The sequence below is a fragment of the Cyrtonyx montezumae genome, unplaced genomic scaffold (assembly GCF_038088225.1).
Source record: "Cyrtonyx montezumae isolate F1298 unplaced genomic scaffold, pur_monq_1.0 scaffold_3, whole genome shotgun sequence".
In the NCBI taxonomy this organism is placed as follows: Eukaryota; Metazoa; Chordata; class Aves; order Galliformes; family Odontophoridae; genus Cyrtonyx; species Cyrtonyx montezumae.
Window position 1 is genome coordinate 148539255 of NW_027072034.1, and position 19622 is coordinate 148558876.

General features: G+C 42.5%; 1 protein-coding gene across 1 annotated transcript in view; it reads right to left on the reverse strand.

The window, feature by feature from the left end:
- Positions 1–1149: 1149 nt before the first annotated feature.
- Positions 1150–19622, reverse strand: part of LHFPL3 (LHFPL tetraspan subfamily member 3) — a 231383-nt gene continuing 212910 nt past the window's right edge. The window contains exon 3 of the mRNA XM_065743655.1: positions 1150–2273. Within this exon, the coding sequence (XP_065599727.1) occupies positions 2245–2273 (29 nt within the window). The 3' untranslated portion in view covers positions 1150–2244. The remainder of the gene's footprint in view (positions 2274–19622) is intronic.

Here is a 19622-nt window from a genome sequence, read left to right on the forward strand (position 1 = left end):
GGTTGCAGGGTCTTGTGTGATGACACTTTTTGCAACTCTGTGTGTATGTATAAAGGACTTTTGCTTCACACATTCACCATGATGCAAAACTTAGTGCTATATAACCAAATAAAATATGACAGAGAAACCCTGTTTCAGTGACTTCTGTCACAGCAGAAGTCCTGTGACTGCAATAATTTGGGGTAGAGGTATACCTAAGGAGCAAAAGAAGATGGTGGTGCAACAGCACATCCAGATAGCTTACACAGCTCTTTTGAGATGAGTGTGTGTCTGTGGGCCAACAGCATCAGCTACTGAAGGTAGCCTGAGCTGAGACACTGCTGAACGCGAACTCCTGAATGTGCTCAGCTTTTGAGCGTGTGCATTTCCCAGCTGCCACTGGTTGGACTAGCCACATATTTAAAAGCCTTTTTGAACTGGGACCTCAGTGACTTCATGCAGCCTCATGTACCAATTGTATGTTTTTTCCTCCCCATGCACTTCAGCACAGCAGTAGGTGCTGGGATAACCTCTATGGGGGTTGGTGGAGTTGGGTGGGGTTTTTGACCAGCTCTAACACCAGCTCTGTAGAGGTCAGGGAGTCTTCTACACACCTACAAGAGCAGATTTAGATTAAAACAACATTTATTCATATATTTTTGAATGCTCCCCAGATTCATATATAAATTTATTTGCAGACATCCGCCCACATGAGTGTCCAGTTTCTAAAATCAGCAGTGCCACGCTGGTACCTTGGTTAGATAAAAGCTACCTAATTCCATGAGTTTATTTGCTTGAAGATGATTTTTCAATCTAAGGTGAAATCAGTTTTCTGAGATTTAAGCACTAAATTCTTGAATACTTTGTGTTGTGCAGCTAATCATTAAAAATCATCTTTAACTCATGCTTTGCTGTGTCTTCAATGTATCATATCATATAGGACTGATGAAAACAACCAGTGATGCTTTTAGTTATTTCTTCTGAAGGCCAGAAAATGATGCAACAGGCTTAATAGAGCTCACACTGCAGTGCTGGTTTGGGGTCGGACTTGGAGGTAATGCCCGGAAAGGGCAGGAGGAGTTTGGGGCTGCTGCCATGTCATGAGGATCTGCATGTGACTCTGGGTGCAATGAGCACAAGCTGCTCTCTGCCTGGTGCTCAGACCCAGGTCTTTCTCAGTACCCTGTGTTTCCCTCTGTTTTCTGCTCTGGAAGGAGGGTGCCTGTTGGGGAGCCCCTGCAGCCTGCAGCCAGGAGCCCTTGGCTCTGCACATCCATATGGCACAGAGCTGTCTGCAGTGGGCGTTTGTTGTGGTCTCTTCATTGACGGATGGAGTTAAGGCCAGAAGGGGCATTTAATCACCAAGCCTGACTGGCAATAATGGGGCCAGAGATCTCCCCCTGTAGATATGTGGCAGCGCAGGGAAAAGAACAGAAATGCCTTTACAGCTGTTAAGTACATTTAAGGGATAAATTGCTTTTTCCTATGAAAAAAGAAATCAGATGCTTTTATTTTGTCACTTTAAATGCAAACAATTCTATGTTGCTTGGGAAATTATAGCATGATGATACTCAGTCAGACATATCTTATAGTATATATGCTTCATAGAACTAGATTATAGGTCAGAAATTATTTCTCAGTTTTAAATTTGTTACAGACATAGATTAATTGAAACACATATGCTGTAAAAATTGAGAAGCTTTACAGTTTTAGTCAACTTATTATACACCGAAGTAAATGAAGTGCAGAAATGTAGCATTAAAAGTTATGCTTTTTCACTAGATGATGGAGACATTCAGTCTATTTATAAATGCTTATTTAAGAGATGTCCTATCAGCTTCTTGGCTACTGGGATAGGAATATCTGGAGTTAACTGCCTCTCTACTATGAAAGGTTTTAAAGCTTTTTGCTTTCCGTCTGAATAAAAAAAATGACATTTACAAACCTCCTCGATGCATATATTTTACATATGTTTATCTAGCAACAACTACACCCCTTTTAATTTATTCCCCAAATGTGACTTTTCATGCATGTCTTCTGAATGCTGGATTCAGCAACAGTTTCTAATGAGCTGGTGTGTAATCCATGATTGCATTTCTCTTCTAGAAATCCCTTCCATGTCTGGCTGGTCTATGTTAGAAGGTAGTGTTTACCAATCAGGCGGTTTTGCTCTCGTCCGTGCTCTTCTCTCTCGGAGGCCCTTCCCCAAGCTTCTTCCCATTTTAATGTTGATGTACAAAAGCTGTTGTTCATTTTGTTTTGTGCTCATTCTAGTGAGGATTGGCTTAGAAGAACTGTGCAAAACAGAGAGAAGAGAAAAGTCGGTTTACTGCCAGCCAACATAAAGATGTTCACACTGCGTGCACTTGGCTCAAGCCAAATGTCTGAGAGGTATTTGCACACACTTCATTATTGGTATTTCCACTTAGCACGAAAAATGGCAAGTTCAATCTTCAAATATAGCAATGAATTGTAATCTGGAAGCCTTAAAAAACAGTTTTCATCAGCAAATCAACACATGAGGTCAAAATAATGACATTGTTTCATTTAAACTTTGAACGATATGAAAATAAAGACACAATTTATATCAAACTAGAATCAAATTTTCTGGAAGGCTATGGTGAATTATGTTAAAATCCTGACATTTCTATGCTGTATCGATATTTTTTTTATTCCTCTGAGCACATAATACACATTTGTAACTACGATAAAACAAGGCATGGTGATGCCATAAGGGATGTTGTGCTGTGCTGACCCTGTCTAGCCCCCAGGTGCTGCTGTGCAGGTGCATGTGCAGGTGCCAGTGAGTGACAAGATGCAACTGCATAGCCCTTTGGCTTTGACCAAATTGTCCCAGTACAGGTGTAGCTGACTGGTGTGCAGCACAAGGGAGAGGAGCGGTACCTTCATCATGACCCCACTGGTCTCATCATAACACAGTGCCCACTCTGCAAGGCTGCTGGGATTTAGAACTTAGGGGAAAAAACAATTAAACCACAGTTTTTTAAATAAAAATAAATTAATGAATTTAACCATGGAATGACAGAGTACAAAGTGTGTCAGAACTAGGAGCTCTTAAACATGTTGGAGCAAGAAAACAGATATTTGATTCCCACTGAAGTTGATTCCCCTTGTCTCTGTGCACTTTCTTCCTGCATCAGCTTCCCATTGATGCTTGAAATGATGTCTTTCAAGCAAAGCTGGTCCTAGCAGGAAAGTTATGACTCCTTTTAGCCCGCACATGTTCTGCATTTATTTATAATCCAGATGTATTTCACAGAAAATGACATTTTTGTTTGATATTGCTGATACTAGAAACTAGGAAATAAATAAATAATGCAAGAATCTTAAAAATTGGTTTTGTTCTTATTTAATCCAGGATTGGTGAAACAGAAAAGCAGGGAAAGCCAAAGTTACATGATGAGGAGCACGTGTCCTTATGTTCCCATGAACAGGGTTAAACTAATAGAGCTGAAGGAACCATTTATTTCACTTATTTTTAATCATAACATAGTGTGCCCGTGTTATGCAAATCCTTATCAGAGTTGTTTGGATTTCCAGCAATACTCAGTGTTTGGGTTGCTAAGCCCTTTAGTTATTCTTTTGACAAATTTTGCATACAGGTGTTACACACATGAAAATGACATTTAGTGACTACCAGAGGTGCCAAGCTGATAAAGCAGCGGTAAGTCATTCACATCCAGCATATCTCAGTCTGGCTTGTATCACCCATGGGCTTTTGATTGACGACTCCTTGCTACTGCCTAGAAATCAGGTAATGAAAGCCATCTTTGCCCAAACCACCCAGGTACTAAGCTGTTAAAAACTCCATCTAGAGCTGTGAAGGGCTGCCTGTTGAGCTGACATCCTGACAGGGTGCTGTTGCTTGTATTTGATATGTTCTATTAGGGAAGTTGCTCCTGTTTATGGCAGAGCTGGGTTACATTCGCCCTGTGAGGGATTTACGGCATTTTAGCGTTCATGTAGATTTTCAGGGAGAGGCCACTCGTATTTCTTTGTTTTGAAGATGAAAACAGATATTAAGATTTTGAGGTTGTTTTCTTCCAAGGTGTAAAACACACTGGATTTCATGGAGTCAGTTACATGCTATTACTTTAAAGCCAACTGGATAGTAAGTATACAGAGGAAGGCATCTTCAGATCAGAATACAATTTCTCTACAACAAGCTTGACGCTTAACCCCATTAATTACCATCAGCCACATATAAACAATCTTCTTCCTGTTTATTTGACTGGTACTCTAGAAAACAGCAACTTTCTGAGCATTAATCTTTCATTGCCATCTCCAAACACAGTTACTATGGTTCCCTGAGCTAATGAGCAGCTGGCATTCATGGCCACACCAAAATCAGTGCTATTCCAAAACTACATCAGTTGGCAGTAGCCCACGGGTGAATGGACCAGGGGTTTATCCCAGCACCTCCACAGTGTTCCTCCGACCCAGGGAGCAACACTTTCTATCTCTGGGTGGCTGGCATAGTGTTTGGTGTCTGGTAGCAGATGGAGGAGGAGAGAAACATTGCTGCCAGTCTGCAATTGAGAATCACTTCTCCAACGTACCCTGTGCAAAACTGTTGCTGAGGGAGAAGGCCAGTACGATTTGGACAGGTTCAGTTTTATTGAGGTGCCTTCTGTCCTCTCTTTTCTGCTATGATATGGGTCAGCTCCTCATAACCACAGGTTTTGTGGTTCTCATCAGGGTCGATGCAATGCTAAGCACATTAAAACTCTACTTATAGTTACTGCACTCCAAAATTCAAACTGCCCTGCTCATTCTGGGCCTTGGCAGCAGCAGATGTGTATCATTAAAAGGCGATGCCCAGCTGCAGGGGGCAGCTGGTGTCCTTCTTTATTTGAAGATAATCCCTTCAAAGCATGCAATAAAAGTTATCTGAGTGGCCTGAGAGAAAGATTTTATTTTTTAGTGTCAAAGAGGAATAAATTAATGTGTGTCTGCCTTGGCTTACCTGCTACGGTGCCTTATCCTGCCCAATGCATGGAGAAGCCTTTGTCCTGGCCTCACTGTGTGTTCTTATATATTACCCTGAGAGCCACCCTGGGGCAAATACTATGCTGTGAATAAACAGTCAGCTCAGGTCCTCTCCAAACTCATAAGAGTCCTGGTGTCAAAGCTGAAATCCTAACATGGGTTTTTCGGGGATGCTTCCCATGGACAATCCTGTCTAAATTTCACACATTGCTGTGGGAAATGGTTTCAGGAGCACTCAGGAATTTTCTAAATGCCCTGTGAAAGAATGCCCAGGCTGTTTTGCCCACAGAAGACTCAGTTCGTGGCTGTACAAGTGCATTTCTAGCATCCAAGAAGAGAGTTTCAGGGCCACAGGGAGATGATGGTGGAAATTAACCACTAGACCAAAATAATGGCACCTTATAAGAGACTCTTTTCCAGGAAGAAGTAGAAAAATGGATAAAAAGGATCCAGTCAGAATACTTTTGCTGGCCTCTTGGTATCTGTGTACTACTTACAGCCATAAACAACTCATATGCTGCCATTCACAAGGATAAACCCTGTGCATTGAGGGCACGCCACAGACCTAAAGCTGCACTCCATTCTCCCAGTGTCTGCCTTGTACTTTTAAAATCCAATCTATTCTTTCTCTGCATTTTATTTTTCCTTTTTCTGCTGCTATATGTAGAGAATGACACAGAGCAGGAGAAAAATACTGTGGGTACAGAGAGGCTGTTCTGTTGCAGGCAGCGTGCTCAGTGAGAAGAGGGAGATACATTATTTTCTGTGTTTGTTTGTTTTATTATTTTTAAGTTTTTTTTCCCTTTTTTGTGTATTTTAAAGCAGTTATGGTAAGTTAAAAACAAACGAACAAACAAACCCTCCAGAAAAAGAAATGTGATTTTAAAGAGAAATTAATTCAAAATTACAGTTAAGTCAAGAACAATTAAATGCCGAAGTGTGAAAGGAAGAAATACTGGGAAGTTAGGTCTGGAGCCCAGGGTTTCCCTGTTTGCATTCTTGATTTCTTGAAGTTAATTTCCTTTTCCAGAAGGAAGAGTTGAGGAAGGTGAGGAGTGTGCTTGGGAGGAGAGACAAGAAGGAAGATAGGACGTAGGAGGTGGGCTTGGAGCAATATCTTGCATAACATCAGCTCTCAGAGTCTGGCATTTGGGCAGGCACAGGAAACTGATTCCGTCCTCTGATGGCTCCTACCATTGGTGAGCACCTGTGGGCTCCTGCACTGCTGTAGACCCTGTCTGTCTGAGATGGACACAGTGAGATGTGGGAATCCTGGATGGTGGGATTTATAATTGTCCTGTGTGGCAACTAACAGCATGCATGGAAATGTGAAGAGGGAAACTACTGCCCACGCAGCGATGATCTTTATCCTGAAATATCAAATTATTAGGCAGTTGTGGATTAGTTGTTTGTAGCAGGTTGTCAGAGAACTCATGTCAGCACAGCTTGAGGGCTGGTATTTTTAGTCCTGTTGAGGCGTGCGGCTGACTCTTGGGGCAGCCTTCAAGAGTGGGAATGGCTTTGCCGGAGGTGAGCTTGAGGCTTCACCTCCACAACAGTTGGACTAGATGATTTTAATACTCTATTCCAACTGTAATGACTCTACAATTCTATGATCCTAGGAGGGCTGAATTCATAGGATGAGAAGCACAGTGTAGGGGCTGGTGGGCCTGGTGCAGGGGTGCAGGGAGTGGGCCAGACAGATGAGGCATGAGTCAGCTTCACGGTAAAGAAATCTGTCCTCATATTTGTATGGAACTTATGTTACAGTTTGTGCCATTTTCCCTTATTCTGTTGCTGGACACCACTGAAAAGAGCACGGCCCCGTTCTCTTGGCACCTGCTCTGTACTTATTTCTAAGTGTTGATAAGATCCCCTTGGTCTTCTCCAGGCTGAACAGCCCCAGGTCTCTCAGCCTTTCCTCATACATGAGGTGCTCCCATCGCAGGTGGGATTTGACTGCACTTTTTCAGTGCCAGTGTTAGCTTATGGAAGGCACCTCATCAGAGCCTGACAATTTTTTTGTTTCAACAGGATTCTCTTTCAAATTAACCTAGATAAAACCAGATGGTAGTGACAGGCTCTGAAACCCCAAGTAGGGGTTGATTTCAAGCTTCCTCTTCCACCCTGCCTAATCCCTGGCTCAGGTGGCCTTCTGGTTTGAAAGTGGCTCCAAAAGCACAACATATGCATGTGCATTAGTGAGAAAGGCAGGAGGAGAGTGTCAAGAAGAAGTAAGAGAGTTCTATCCAAGAATAGAGGAACATCATAGCTGCCTTCCCTGTCAGCTGTCAGTACCAGTCTGTGCCGAGGGAAGCATTCTTGGGTGACAGCTCCTCTGCCTTGCCACCAGCAACTTCTGGGTTCCCTGGTGGGGCACTTGCGGGCCAGCACTGCTGCTGCTCTGCTGCACAGCACTGAGCAAGGCAGGAGACTGTGTGCCAAGGTGGATTCTGGGTGCTGGGATGTAGGGAACCAGCTCCAGCCAAACACTGGAAAGTGTTTTCTTCCATTTCAATATTTGCTCTGTGCCTAGTGAGAAAAGGAAGATTTTTATCATAATGAACAAACACAGCAAAAAAGCCTCCTATTCTTTCTCCCAGAGAGCTTTCTTTTACTGCAGAAATTCAAGAGGCATCAGAGAGATGCTTCTTCCTCCAGTGGTTCCTTTCCAGAAGGCTCATCAATTTGTCTTTTGTACTTGCTGGTGTTGCTGGGGGTTTGGGATGGCAGCCACGTATCAGGACAGGTTTGCTGGCATGGAAGATCTGGTCTGTTGTTGGAAGGATGGAGAGGCTAATATGCCTCCATCAATAACGCCTTTCACGTGAAGCATTTTCCTGCTCCACAGAATTGTAGGCTCAAGTCTCAAGTCAGAATCAGTGCCTTGTTTTTCATCTATTTTCGTTTCCTCCGTGTGGTTTGCTGTAGTCTTTCTTTACCCAGATGGTCAAATAAATTGCTGTCACTGAACAGGAGTCCCTTAACAGTGATTCCTAAACTCTTCCTGTTCCTTAGCTGTTGAATGAGAAAACATTGTACTTTCTTTGTATTCTACACATTTGCTGGCATTGCTTTTTAATTTCTTTCTTGGAACCCAGAGGATCTGTAGGTATTTTTGTTTGTTTCATGAGTTTTCAAGCTGCGTGATCAGACTGCTCAGAAAGCTCCGCATCAGCTTTATTTAAAAGCTGTTGGGAACTTTGATCTGTACTTGTTTGCTGAGAGCCATACTGAGGGCCAGGTTATGTCAGAATAGTACCCAGCCCTGAGCAGAAAGGCCTGAAAATGTTTGGATCATTACTGTATATTTTTACGTTTTCCTCATTTTGTTAATAATAGATTTGTATTGAGCATTGCTAGTTCAGTATATTCAAGAGTTTACTGGTGCTGTGCTGGACAGCATTAGAAGCTGATGTCAGTGTACCTTCAGTCTGGGAAAACAAATCTTGCTGGCATTGATACAAAGCTCTATTTTTTCTTGCTGAGAAATCATAAAGGAGCCCAGAACCATCCTGGGATGTGGGGCTGTGAGCATGGCCAAGCTTGGGGAGAGCTGCTCACTAGGACCACTGCCATGCTTAGGCTTCGTGATGTTCCTCTGGTGAGGTCACAACTTGAGTGCTATGTTCAGTTTTGGGCCCCTGTCTACAAGAAGGAAATTGAGGCCCTGGTACATGTCTAGAGAAGGGCAACGGAGCTGGGAAGGGTCTGGAGCACAGGTCTGATGCAGGGCAGCTGAGGGATCTGGGATGGTTCAGTCTACAGAAAAGGAGGCTCAGGGGAGACCTTATCGGTCTCTACAGCTGCCTGAAGGGAGGTTGTGGTGACATGAGGGTCAGCCTTTCCTGACCTTTTCCTTGTAACAGTGATAGGAAAAGAGCGAATGGCTTTAAGTTTCACCAGGGGAGGAGGTTCAGGATGGATGTTAGCAACAATTTTTTTTTTCTCAGAGTGGTGAGGTGCTGGCACAGGCTGCCCAGCGAGGCACTGTCTCTGGAGGTGTCCAAGAACCACATGGATGTGTCACTGAGGGACATGGTTTAGTAGTATGAAGGTGATGCATTGACAGTTGGACTGATGACCTTAGTGATCTTTCCAACCTTCATGATTCTATGATTCTATGGATTGCATCTGATGTGTGTGTGGTGGGGCAGAGGGTTCAGCCCTGAGGGAAAGCTGGGCCATGGAGCAGGGCCGTGGAGATGCCAGTCAGAACCCTTGAGTAAGGAAATCACTATGGCATGTCTGATTTTACTGTGGTATAAGAAACAGAGCTTGGCTTTGTTAATAGAGCTTGGACATTCCCAAATAATTTTCCAATACATATAATGAGTTTTTCCCCCATTAGAAAGAAGCAGAGCCATGAGAATTTGCTGCCCGTTCTGTCATGCTATAAGGAAATTTTCAATGCATCAAATTTTCTGAAATAATTTGCTGACTTTCAAATGTTATACTTCATTAAAACAACTACAAGAAGTTCAGTGTAAGCATCTCAGAAACCGTAGCAAATAATATCAGTGCTGGCAAATCTTTAGTGCTGCAGAATAATAAAAGCTTTTGAACTGTCTTTTCTTTGTGTGAAATGAATTTTCCTTCTCCTTGGCCAGCATGATCTGGTAACACTGCACAGACCCAACCTGCAGGGACTGGTGCTGCAGCCTGCCCTACCATGGTTCATAGGTTCATAGGTTCATAAGGTTGGAAAGGACCTACAAGATCATCTAGTCCAACCATCCTCCTATCACTATCCCTACCCAACTACTAAATCAAATCCCTTAGCACCTCATCTAAACGCTTCTTGAACAGCGCTAGGGACGGTGCCTCAACCACCTCCCTAGGCAGGCCATTCCAGTGCCTGACCACTCTTTCAGATTAAAAATGATTCCTCAGGTCTAATCTAAATCTTCCCCGGCGCAACTTGTGGCCATTCCCTCTCGTCCTTTCATTATTTGGTGGAGAGAAGAGTCCAGCCTCGTCCCTTCGCCTCCTGCTCCTTAGATATTTATAGACATGGATCAGATCCCCTCTGAGTCTTCTTTTCTCAAGGATGAACAGACCCAGGTCTCTCAGTCTTTCCTCATAAGGGAGGTGTTCCACAACCTTTATCATCTTTGTAGCCCTCTGCTGGACCGAGAATGAGAATGTTAATGAACTATCTATATATATTCAGGGGATATTTGGGGCCATGAATGATACTCATGTAACCCAAAACTATGTGATTACATGTAAAACTTCTCTTTACAAGAAATTATTCTAAAATATCTCCATGATATGCAATGAAATTCAGCTAGATTTGGGAGATGGCAGGATCTTTAGCAGGATCTAAAGAGAAGGAGCTGGTGACCACCATCAGCCATGGAGAACTGCCCAGCAGGCAGCAAAGAGTATGTGAGAACTCTTTGGGAACCAAGGGAACTCTTGGTGGCATCATTTCATTCATCTTCCCTTTCAAGCTGTCCATCAGGATTGTGGCAAAACTGATTTGTGAAGCCTTTGGACAATACATAAAGATATATTATTGCTATTATTTCATACTATTCCCTTAAATGTTTCTTCTTAGTTGCTATAGGAGTTTTAAGTTCAGTCTTGCAAAAGAAAAGAAGATTTCCCCTCCAAAGAGCTTTCAGCACAGAAGACAGTGTTCAGCAGTGCAGAGACAGAAATCCTGCACAGAGAAAGAAGGGAGAGCTGTGTTGGGAAACTACCGAAGAGCATACAGGAGGGCCACCATGTTTGCTGAAGCCCTGAATGATGTCTTGTTAGCCTCTCTAAAAGAAGATAATAAATACAGAAGCTTTACTGTATGAACTTCATAGTGGGGTGGGGTCATAAAACTGCCCATCTGACTGGAGAGACTGATGAGTAGAGTATACACCTCACTCACCACCTCAAACCAACATCCAGTTTCATTGGGTTGATCAGAATGCACTGATCAGTCACCCTTCCCTCAATGATAGTTCAGCCCTGCCCATTAGGTAAAGGTGACATTCACATAGATTTACTCAGAAATAGAAGTTATTTGAGGCAAAGAGATAATGAATCTGGTCTGTGCTGTTATGCCCTCAGCAGCACTCCCTGAAGAGCAGTGAAACTGCCCTTTGTAGCACTGTGAGCCCTCAGTGTGAGTGCTAATGCAGTACCCTGCTAGCAAAGTTCTCCTAAGGGCTTTCTACCTAAATGAGTGATCTTTGTCCATCATTCCCTCTCATTTTCCTCCGTTAGGGTATGGCACTGTGGTGACTGCATGGGCGAGGCCTGTCCTCTCCCACAGCCAAGGCTCAGCCGTTCCAATTGCCAGCTCAGGTGCCTCCTGCATTTGCTGTCTGCTTCCCGCTGAGACACCTCATTGGAGCTTAAATCCTAATGATGGATTTCTGCTCAGGAGTGACAGATTGTGATGTGAGGCTGGGTTAATACATGTCAGCTGTCATCGTCCTTGTCAGTCGCTGCTGTCAGTGAGCAGCGGATAAGTAAATCTGTGATGATGAATATCCCAGAGAGAGCAGGGTTTAAATATTTCATCGCTTCAGACACTGAAACTTTTCATTTGGAGTCCTTTTATTATGCCCTCTGAGATCACTCTGGACCTGGAGAGGAGCAAAGGCTGTGTAGGTCTGCTAAGAACTCAGCAGCTGTGGGGCAGGGGGTGGCCAAGGCAAAATCCCCAGCACTTGGAGTGGGCTGAGCTGCTACTTCAGTCCCAGCAAGTGTAAAAAACAAGCAGAAACTCAAGGAAAAAGACAGGCTTTTTTTTTTTTTTAATTTATTTTTTCTATTTTTTCCCTCAGCATTTGCATTGCTTCCCCTCTGCTGCTGAGCAAGGCCCATACCCCAAGCAGCCAGCTTAGGTCAAACATCTCTGGTAGTGTGCTGGATCTCTCTGTGTGAGCAACACTACAGAAGGCTTCAGCCATGGTTACAGTTTAGTAAGCATGGTTGTTCTCAAAGTGGTGGGTCTCCAGTCCCTGGGGATGGGCTTGGTGTTTGTCTCTATGGCTCCTTCTCCCTTTGAGAATCATAGAATCATAGAATATCCCAAGGTGGAAGGTATCCATAAGGACCATTGAGTCCAACTCCTGTCTTCAGTATTTTAGATACAGCTCTTTCTCAAGTCTCATTCAGTGAAAAGAAGTTCATTGAACATGATGGTTGGAGTGGTGACGGGATGTACGCTGAAGTGTAGAGATATCCTCAGAAATCCACTAAGTTCATCCCATAAATGTCTTTGAATAATATGGCCAACAATTCAATGGCATAAACCTATCATAATTATTCTAAACCAACTAAAGGATGATGCCTTGCTACAAATTAAATTTGTGACTTCCTAATGAAGGAATAGAATTTTCACAAAGCAGAGTTAATGATCTTTTCCTACTAGAGAGAATGCAAATTCAAATACAAGAAAAAATCCAGACTTTTTTGTAATATATGCTGAACAAAAATTGCTAAGACCATTAACATTTTATTGCTCTGAAGTATTCTCAGTCCCCTTCTGAGGGAACAGACAGATAAAATTATGTAAGTTTCCACCAGAGACTTAATGTGAATGCTGCATGATTTTCATTTCAGACCTCTACCTCTACTGCTGCTCACTCCACCAAAGCTTCCAGGGAGAAGGGCATTTTCCTTAACTGTCCTCTCCTGTCACTGAACACCACTACGACAACAGAATATCCAAAAGATGGAAGACAAGCTGCCTGGAGATGAGTTTGTTTTCCTCCTTCTCTAAAGAGTCCCACAAAACCCAATGATAGAGAAGTCTCATTATCGATTACTTGGAGACAGAAAAAAGATTCAGTCAATCAGATTTTCAGTCTCCCAGGTTTCCTGGGTATTACGCCCACAGGAACTTTACAAGAAAAAGCATTCTCGTTGCAAAATACCAACTTGTTGAGACTGAAGTTTTCTTGGGTGCTTCTTTTTAATCACATCAAAGATGTTATTCTTGGAGGGATGTGAAAAATGAAAGGAAATCCTCTGATAAACAAGATCTTAGCTTCTTTTCCACTAACTACGTACAGAACCAAACAAAAATGAAAACATCTCCATTTTTGTTCCATGCCAGAAGAGAGAAGTTCAGTCCTGTCAACATTTCTCACAAACCAGTCTTTGTTTTCCAGAAGGCCTTAACGAGACACAAATCTTCAAAACAAGGGAGACCTACAAACACCAGCTTCTGAAAAATCTGATTTCTCTCTTATTTGCCTTGTTTTGCTTGAGGGCAAGGAGTTTTCTTGTCAATTATAAACAATAGAAAGGGTTATTATTTGAGAACTGATACTGAAGTTTGACACAGGAGTTTGACCTTTGTATTTGCAACACTTCTTAACCTATAGGAAACAGGACAGTCTTTTCATCTTCATCTTTTCCTCCTTTTTATCTCATCTCCTTCATTTGTTCTGCCTTTTTTTTTTTTTTTTCCCCCGGACAACATATAAACAATATCTTCCATACAAGCATGTTCCTATAAGTCTGTGGTTCCACTGTCTCTGGTATTTGAGGACTCAGCAGCTAGATTCCAGCAGAGGACAGGTACTATGGATTTGTGGGTAGAACTTGTAGCTTCCCTATTATATAATGTACCCAAATCAGTATTCATCTGTGCACTGTTAAGTAGCGTTATTCTGCTTTTTTTTTTTTTCATGCAGGGAAAGTACAGTTTGTGCTGTCTTCTTATATAAAAATTGGAAATTTTATGAGATGCATTTCCCTCAGGCCCCAAGAAATGGAATTTGCTCTTTAATAACAAACCAATGAGTTTTAATTGCTTGCTGTAGACTATTACCTGATAAATTTATCTGAAAGTGTGATGCTAGCAAAAAACTGCTTTGTTTTCTTCTACTTTTGATCCATCAGCTAACTCCAACACTAAGGATAAAATATGACAGATGTCTCAAATATGTGGCAGATCATAAAATATTCTTATCCTAATGAAACATGTAACTGTGGTAAAATCTTCCTTAATTGTGATTCCTCACTTCTGGTTATTAGAATCCTGGCTCAGGCTGCAGTCTCTTATTCTGAAGTTTTGGAGCCATATGGGTGATTCTGTTGGTGTGGCCCTACCTTGTGCTTATGTGTCTGAGGTTTTAGGGCCTACTTCTGTGGCCAAATTATGATTAGAACTGGCACAGTGCTTCACCCATCAACTAAAACAGACCTTGTATCACGTCAGCCTCACCAGTAATGGATGGAAGGTAAAGGACTATTGAAAATACAAAAGAATTAGATGAACTGTCTGATGATGCATCTGTGTTCCACCTATTTTTCATTAATTCAACTTATAGTACATATATAATATTTACTTATTTATATAATATATAGAAAAAATATATATAATCATTCCATTTATAATGTAAATAGACACCTATTTTCCATTCATGTAAGGCAATCTACTAATAGACTTGAACCATCCCTGCAAACCTTGTGCTTGGCATTTACCACTGGGACTACAGTCTGAGAAGCATTATCATCACATTTAAGAAACACTATTCAGATAACTGCTATGAACATAAATGCAAAACGTGTTGGAGAAGCATTGTCTTAGGGTGGTGATCAGTGGTTCACAGTTCAGCTGGAGGGATGCATTACCTGTAGCTTCATGGGAACCCCTCTTACGTCTGATATTGTTAAAATATTTTCATTAACCATTTGGATAATGGAACAGAGGATCTTCTCTTCCATTAGGATGGCCCCCTGGGGGCCATTGGTCTCATGGAGACTGTTAGTAAGCCAGGTGACAAGTGAGGTCTCAGGGATAACTGCTCACAGTTTCCCCCAGCTAACAGAAGGGCTAACTTTCACAGAGACACAGTGCTTTCTCCCCACATGACTTGTACAGAGGGCATTTCCACTGATCAGTGGAAGAAAGATTCCCCAGCTCTTATTTCTGTGCCAACTGCACTGTCTATTTTTAACAGCAGGCTCCCATTAGCATTTGTTTGCTAAAAATAAACATATTTCAAATGCAATTCATTATATAGCACATTAGGGTAAAGGCAATTTATGCTTCAGTTAAGAAGAAATATTTTTAAGAGACAAATTGGTTCATGCTAATATCTATGGCTTGCACTCAGTGCACATCGTGTCAGCTGAGATGGTGCTCTGATTTCAGTGGGTTGATAGGATGTATCACAAAACTGGGGAAGTTGCTGAGGAGATGAGTTCAATGTTTTCTTTTAACTTAATTAAAACTTTGACCATAATTACATAAAGAAAACAACAACAACAACAAAAGGATGGAGTGAGTGAATAGCCAAAAACAGCACAGGTGTAACACATGGGTGGACATGGTGTTTTTTGTGGAAGAGAAGGTGTCTTTATTGTTTTGGACACAATGGCAGTCTAAAACTTAAACTCTCTGCACTGCTGCTTCTCCCTTGCAGAACAGGGGGATATTACAAAAGCACTATTTGGAATCAGAAAATGCCAGTGCTTAAGGATTTTGAAGTGGGTGTAGATGAACTGCTGAGCAAGGCATTGCAACCAGAAGGTAATCTCTGGATGATCCATCCTTCAAGAATTGCCTACATGCCTTTTGAGTTAAAAAATATAATCACAGAATCAGAGAATCACAGAACTGTAGCACTTGGAAGGGACCTCTGGAGATCATCAAGTCCAAACCCCTGCTAAAGCAGGTTCCCTGTAGAGAGTTGCAGAGGAAGGTATCCAGGTGAGTTCTGAATACCTCCAGAGAAGAAGTCTCCACAGTCTCTCTAGCTTCCACATATTTTGTGAAAATAAAGTGTTTTAAGCAAAATTCATTAGTCCTGGTAGCACTGTTAGTGGTAGGACTTCTGGATTGTGTAGAGAATTCCTGCTCTGAACTGAGACACACACAGGAACTGAGCCTGAGCCTCACATAACTCTCATTAAGTGCCCCTCTCTTCTTCCTGTTATAGTTCAGAACTAAAATAGCATATCATAAATAACTCACAAACCATAAAAACATGAAAACAACCCACTGTATTTGGGAAATGTAGGGATAAAAGCAAAGCTCTCATTTCCAGACAATGCTAATGAGTGGGATGCAGCAGGTCCTGCTGGGCAGCTTTCACCCACTAGAGGGGAGTGCTGTACCTACAGTTACCAGCTCCCTCACAGCAATACTCATTTCAAACTAAACGGCATTATTAAGAAAATTAATTAATGTTACTTGTAATTTAATTAAAAAAATGTAAAATTGGAATGTGCAAGAAAAAGTTATTATATATTCTGTATCCAAAAGTAATAGCTCATCAGATTATCATTAAACACCATTTTGGGTTTACCAGACTTTTCTTGTTTTAGAAAAAATCTAGTGCTTTATCGAAAAAACATGTTTATTTATTTATTTATTTTTTCCCTATACTGCTTCACAATGCAGAGATGAAGTACCTTAAGTTAAAACCCATTTTGTTTAATCTCGGGGACTGCATATACAAAATGTTCCTGATGGTTCACAGTCGTTAGTGCTAAATCTGCCCAAACCAGCACCTTGCTGTCCTTCAATAATGTTGTCAGGATCTCAGCTACTCACAGGCTGAAACAGAATCAAAGGGGGAGGCAAGAGTCCAGGTGTGCTTCCCACTTCGGATATGATGCTGGGAGAATGCCACCTCCCCAGGTGCAGGACCTGGCATCTCTTTGTATGCAGCTGCACAGGCTCCCATTCCCCCATTTCTCCTGTCAAGATCCCCCTAATGGCACTGTCCATCCATCCCAGCTTTGTATCTGCCCCACCAACCAGGTCATTAGTGTGGATGTGAAATGGTCTTGGCCCCATTATCAACTGGGGGGTACTCTGTCAGTGACAGGCCTCCAGCCTCATGCTGTGCCCCTGACCACAACCTTTTAAGCCCACGACTTCAACCAGATTTCAATCCACCCCACTGACTGCTTATCTAGTTCACACTATCAGCTTGTCGACGAGGATGTAGAAGCAAACAGTGAGAATCCCTGCCCAAGTCAAGATAAACAACGTATCCTGCTTTCCCTTGTGTACTGAGACAGATGTGTCACCGTGTGAGGCTCCCAGGTTTGTCAGGCACAGCTTGCCCTCAGTTGGCCCATGCTGACTGCTCCCAGTCACCTACTTGTCCTCGTGTTTGGTTTCCCAGATGATGACTCCATCCCATCCCTAGAGACAGAGGTGTCTGCCATGCCTACAGTTCCTCATACTCTCTGCCTTCCTGCAAACAACAGTTGCACTAAATGCCTTGTTTCTGGTATGCCCAAAGTATCAATGATTTCTCATGACTTTTTTTTTTGGCTCAGCCAGGGAATAGAACAAACATTTTTCACAATTTTCATTAAGGGAATGGCAATCATTCCTGGTGCCCTAAAAAGCAAAGCTATTCCTCAACTTTTTCCTCATCTCCCCTCCCTTCCTGTGGCGTGCTGGCTAGGGCCTGTGACCAGGACAGCAACCCGAGACACACGAGTCACTGAGGTGTTTCCAAACATGCACCATGGGCTCTAGGTGGCCACGTGGATTACAAGCCAGTGAAATACAGGCTTGGCCCCCCCAGAATGCAGCTCAGCTACCCTGTTCCCTCTCCTCCCTCAGTTTCTCTCCTTGATCTCTTTGCTCCCTATGCAGGTGACAGGCACTTCTCTCTCATTACTGAGGTTTTTCCTTCCTATTTCTACCACAAGTTTCAAGCTCTTCTCTTCCTCTTCTGCTTTTCATTCTCTTCTTTACTTTTTATTCCAAGAAGAAAAAGCAAGAAGCACTGGCATCCTAATTATATATATGTAAATATTTTCCCTAGCTTTGTCCTGATTTAGCAAAATTCAGAGTCCTGCAGGAGCCAACAACAGAGTCTCTTTTATTCCCATCAGGCATCCTTGCAGCTTCGTTCCTGACCAGCAAAGCAGTTTACAAGACAGAAGGAAAACTGGCATTCTTTTATCCCTGCTGAAAAACGTGTTTCATAACTCCTATTCTAAAATGTATATGCAGCCTTAATCCCCCTAATATGTAGGGTTTAATATGTATAAAATGCCTGCGATGTACATCAGCTCAGCACAGAATTTCAATTGCTAGAAAGGCTGAGACCAAATTAAAGAGGAAGCACTGTGCATGGCAATGAGCTCATTTTGATGGGCTGAATTAATTTTAAATAATAAGGAAGTAATTTCCATCTCACTAAATGTCTGCGTTTTCCTGCAAAAATAAAACAGTATAGTCAGAGAGGTACTCCTGAGAAATGAGCCTCGTAGAGAAAAGTAAACCAGATAGTAATTAAAAAAGTAAATAAGTCATAATTGCAATTGTAAAAGGTAGTAATAAGTATTAATGCACTTCAAGCCTGGTTGCTTTGATTGCTTTATCTCATTAGTCTTATAATCAGAAAAATGTCATCATTTGAAGATCCGCAGATGTAAGTGCAGGCAAATATCTACAGCAGCCCAGTCTGGTGTATGAGGACACAGTCACAAGGGGCCAATGCAGCAGAAGAGACCAGGAGGAAAAGATGCAGGATGATGTACAGGAACAGATCCCTTTGCACCCTAGAACTCAGAGGCTTGAAATGTAATTTTTCTCTACACGGTACATGTGAGACATGACTTTTTAATTTAGGAGCCTGACCAGGAGAAGTGGTGGTGCTCCCTATGAGAATGATGCTACAGTACTCATCCAGGACACTGAAATGATGCAGTTTCTTTCACAGAATCATAGAATAGAATCAGAAAATCGTTTGAGTTGAAAAGGACTCTTAAAGGTCATCTACTACAACTCCTCTGCAACAAGCAGGGACATCTACAGCTACAGCAGGTGCTCAGAGCCCCATCCAGCCTGATCTTCAATATCTCCAAGACAGGGCATTGACTTCCTCTCAGGGCAACCTGTTTCAGTGACTCACCACCCTTACTATAAAAAACTTATTTTTTATATCCCATCTAAATCTCCCCTCTTTTAGTTTGAAAGCATTGTCCTATCACCACAGACCCTGATAAAGAATCTGTCCCCTACCTTCCTACTTCCCCCCTTTAGGTACTGAAAGGCCACTATCAGGTCACCTCGCAGCCCTCTCTTCTCCAGGCCAAACTGCCCCAGCTCTCTCAGCCTGTTATTGTAGAAGAGGAGTTCCACCCTTGGATCATTTTTGTGGCACTCCTCTGAAACCAACAGGTTCATGTGTCTCCTGTGCTGAGGACCTCAATGACCTACACATGGGTAGATCTGTGACCAGCACCCCTATGCCCTGGGGGAGGGCTATAATCTCTCATCACCCACACATCTCTCCTTGAACCCTGAACTATTTTCTGGGGGGATTCTAGGACATGGGTGTCCCTATTTGTGGACATACCTGCTCCCCTCTAGCACAGATGGGCATCTGGCACTCTACTGGTTTGGGCACAACATTCCCTTTTTAAATGCAACATCCTGGTGCTTTTAGCATGTGCCAGGAGCTGGGACAGCCTGGATCAACTTTAATCCTTTCTCCAGCTGCTTTACTGTAGGGTCTTCTGTGAAATGCAGCTTTTCCTGTCCTGTAAGTGAAACTGGGAGAAAGGGAATTAAAAAAGGAGATCAAAGATGACATTGTAGCCTAGTGACAGGGGCACTGAGCTGTTGAAAAGGTGATCTGACTTTCACTCTCTGCTCCCATTAATATTTAGTAGTCATTAAATTAAAAGTCAGG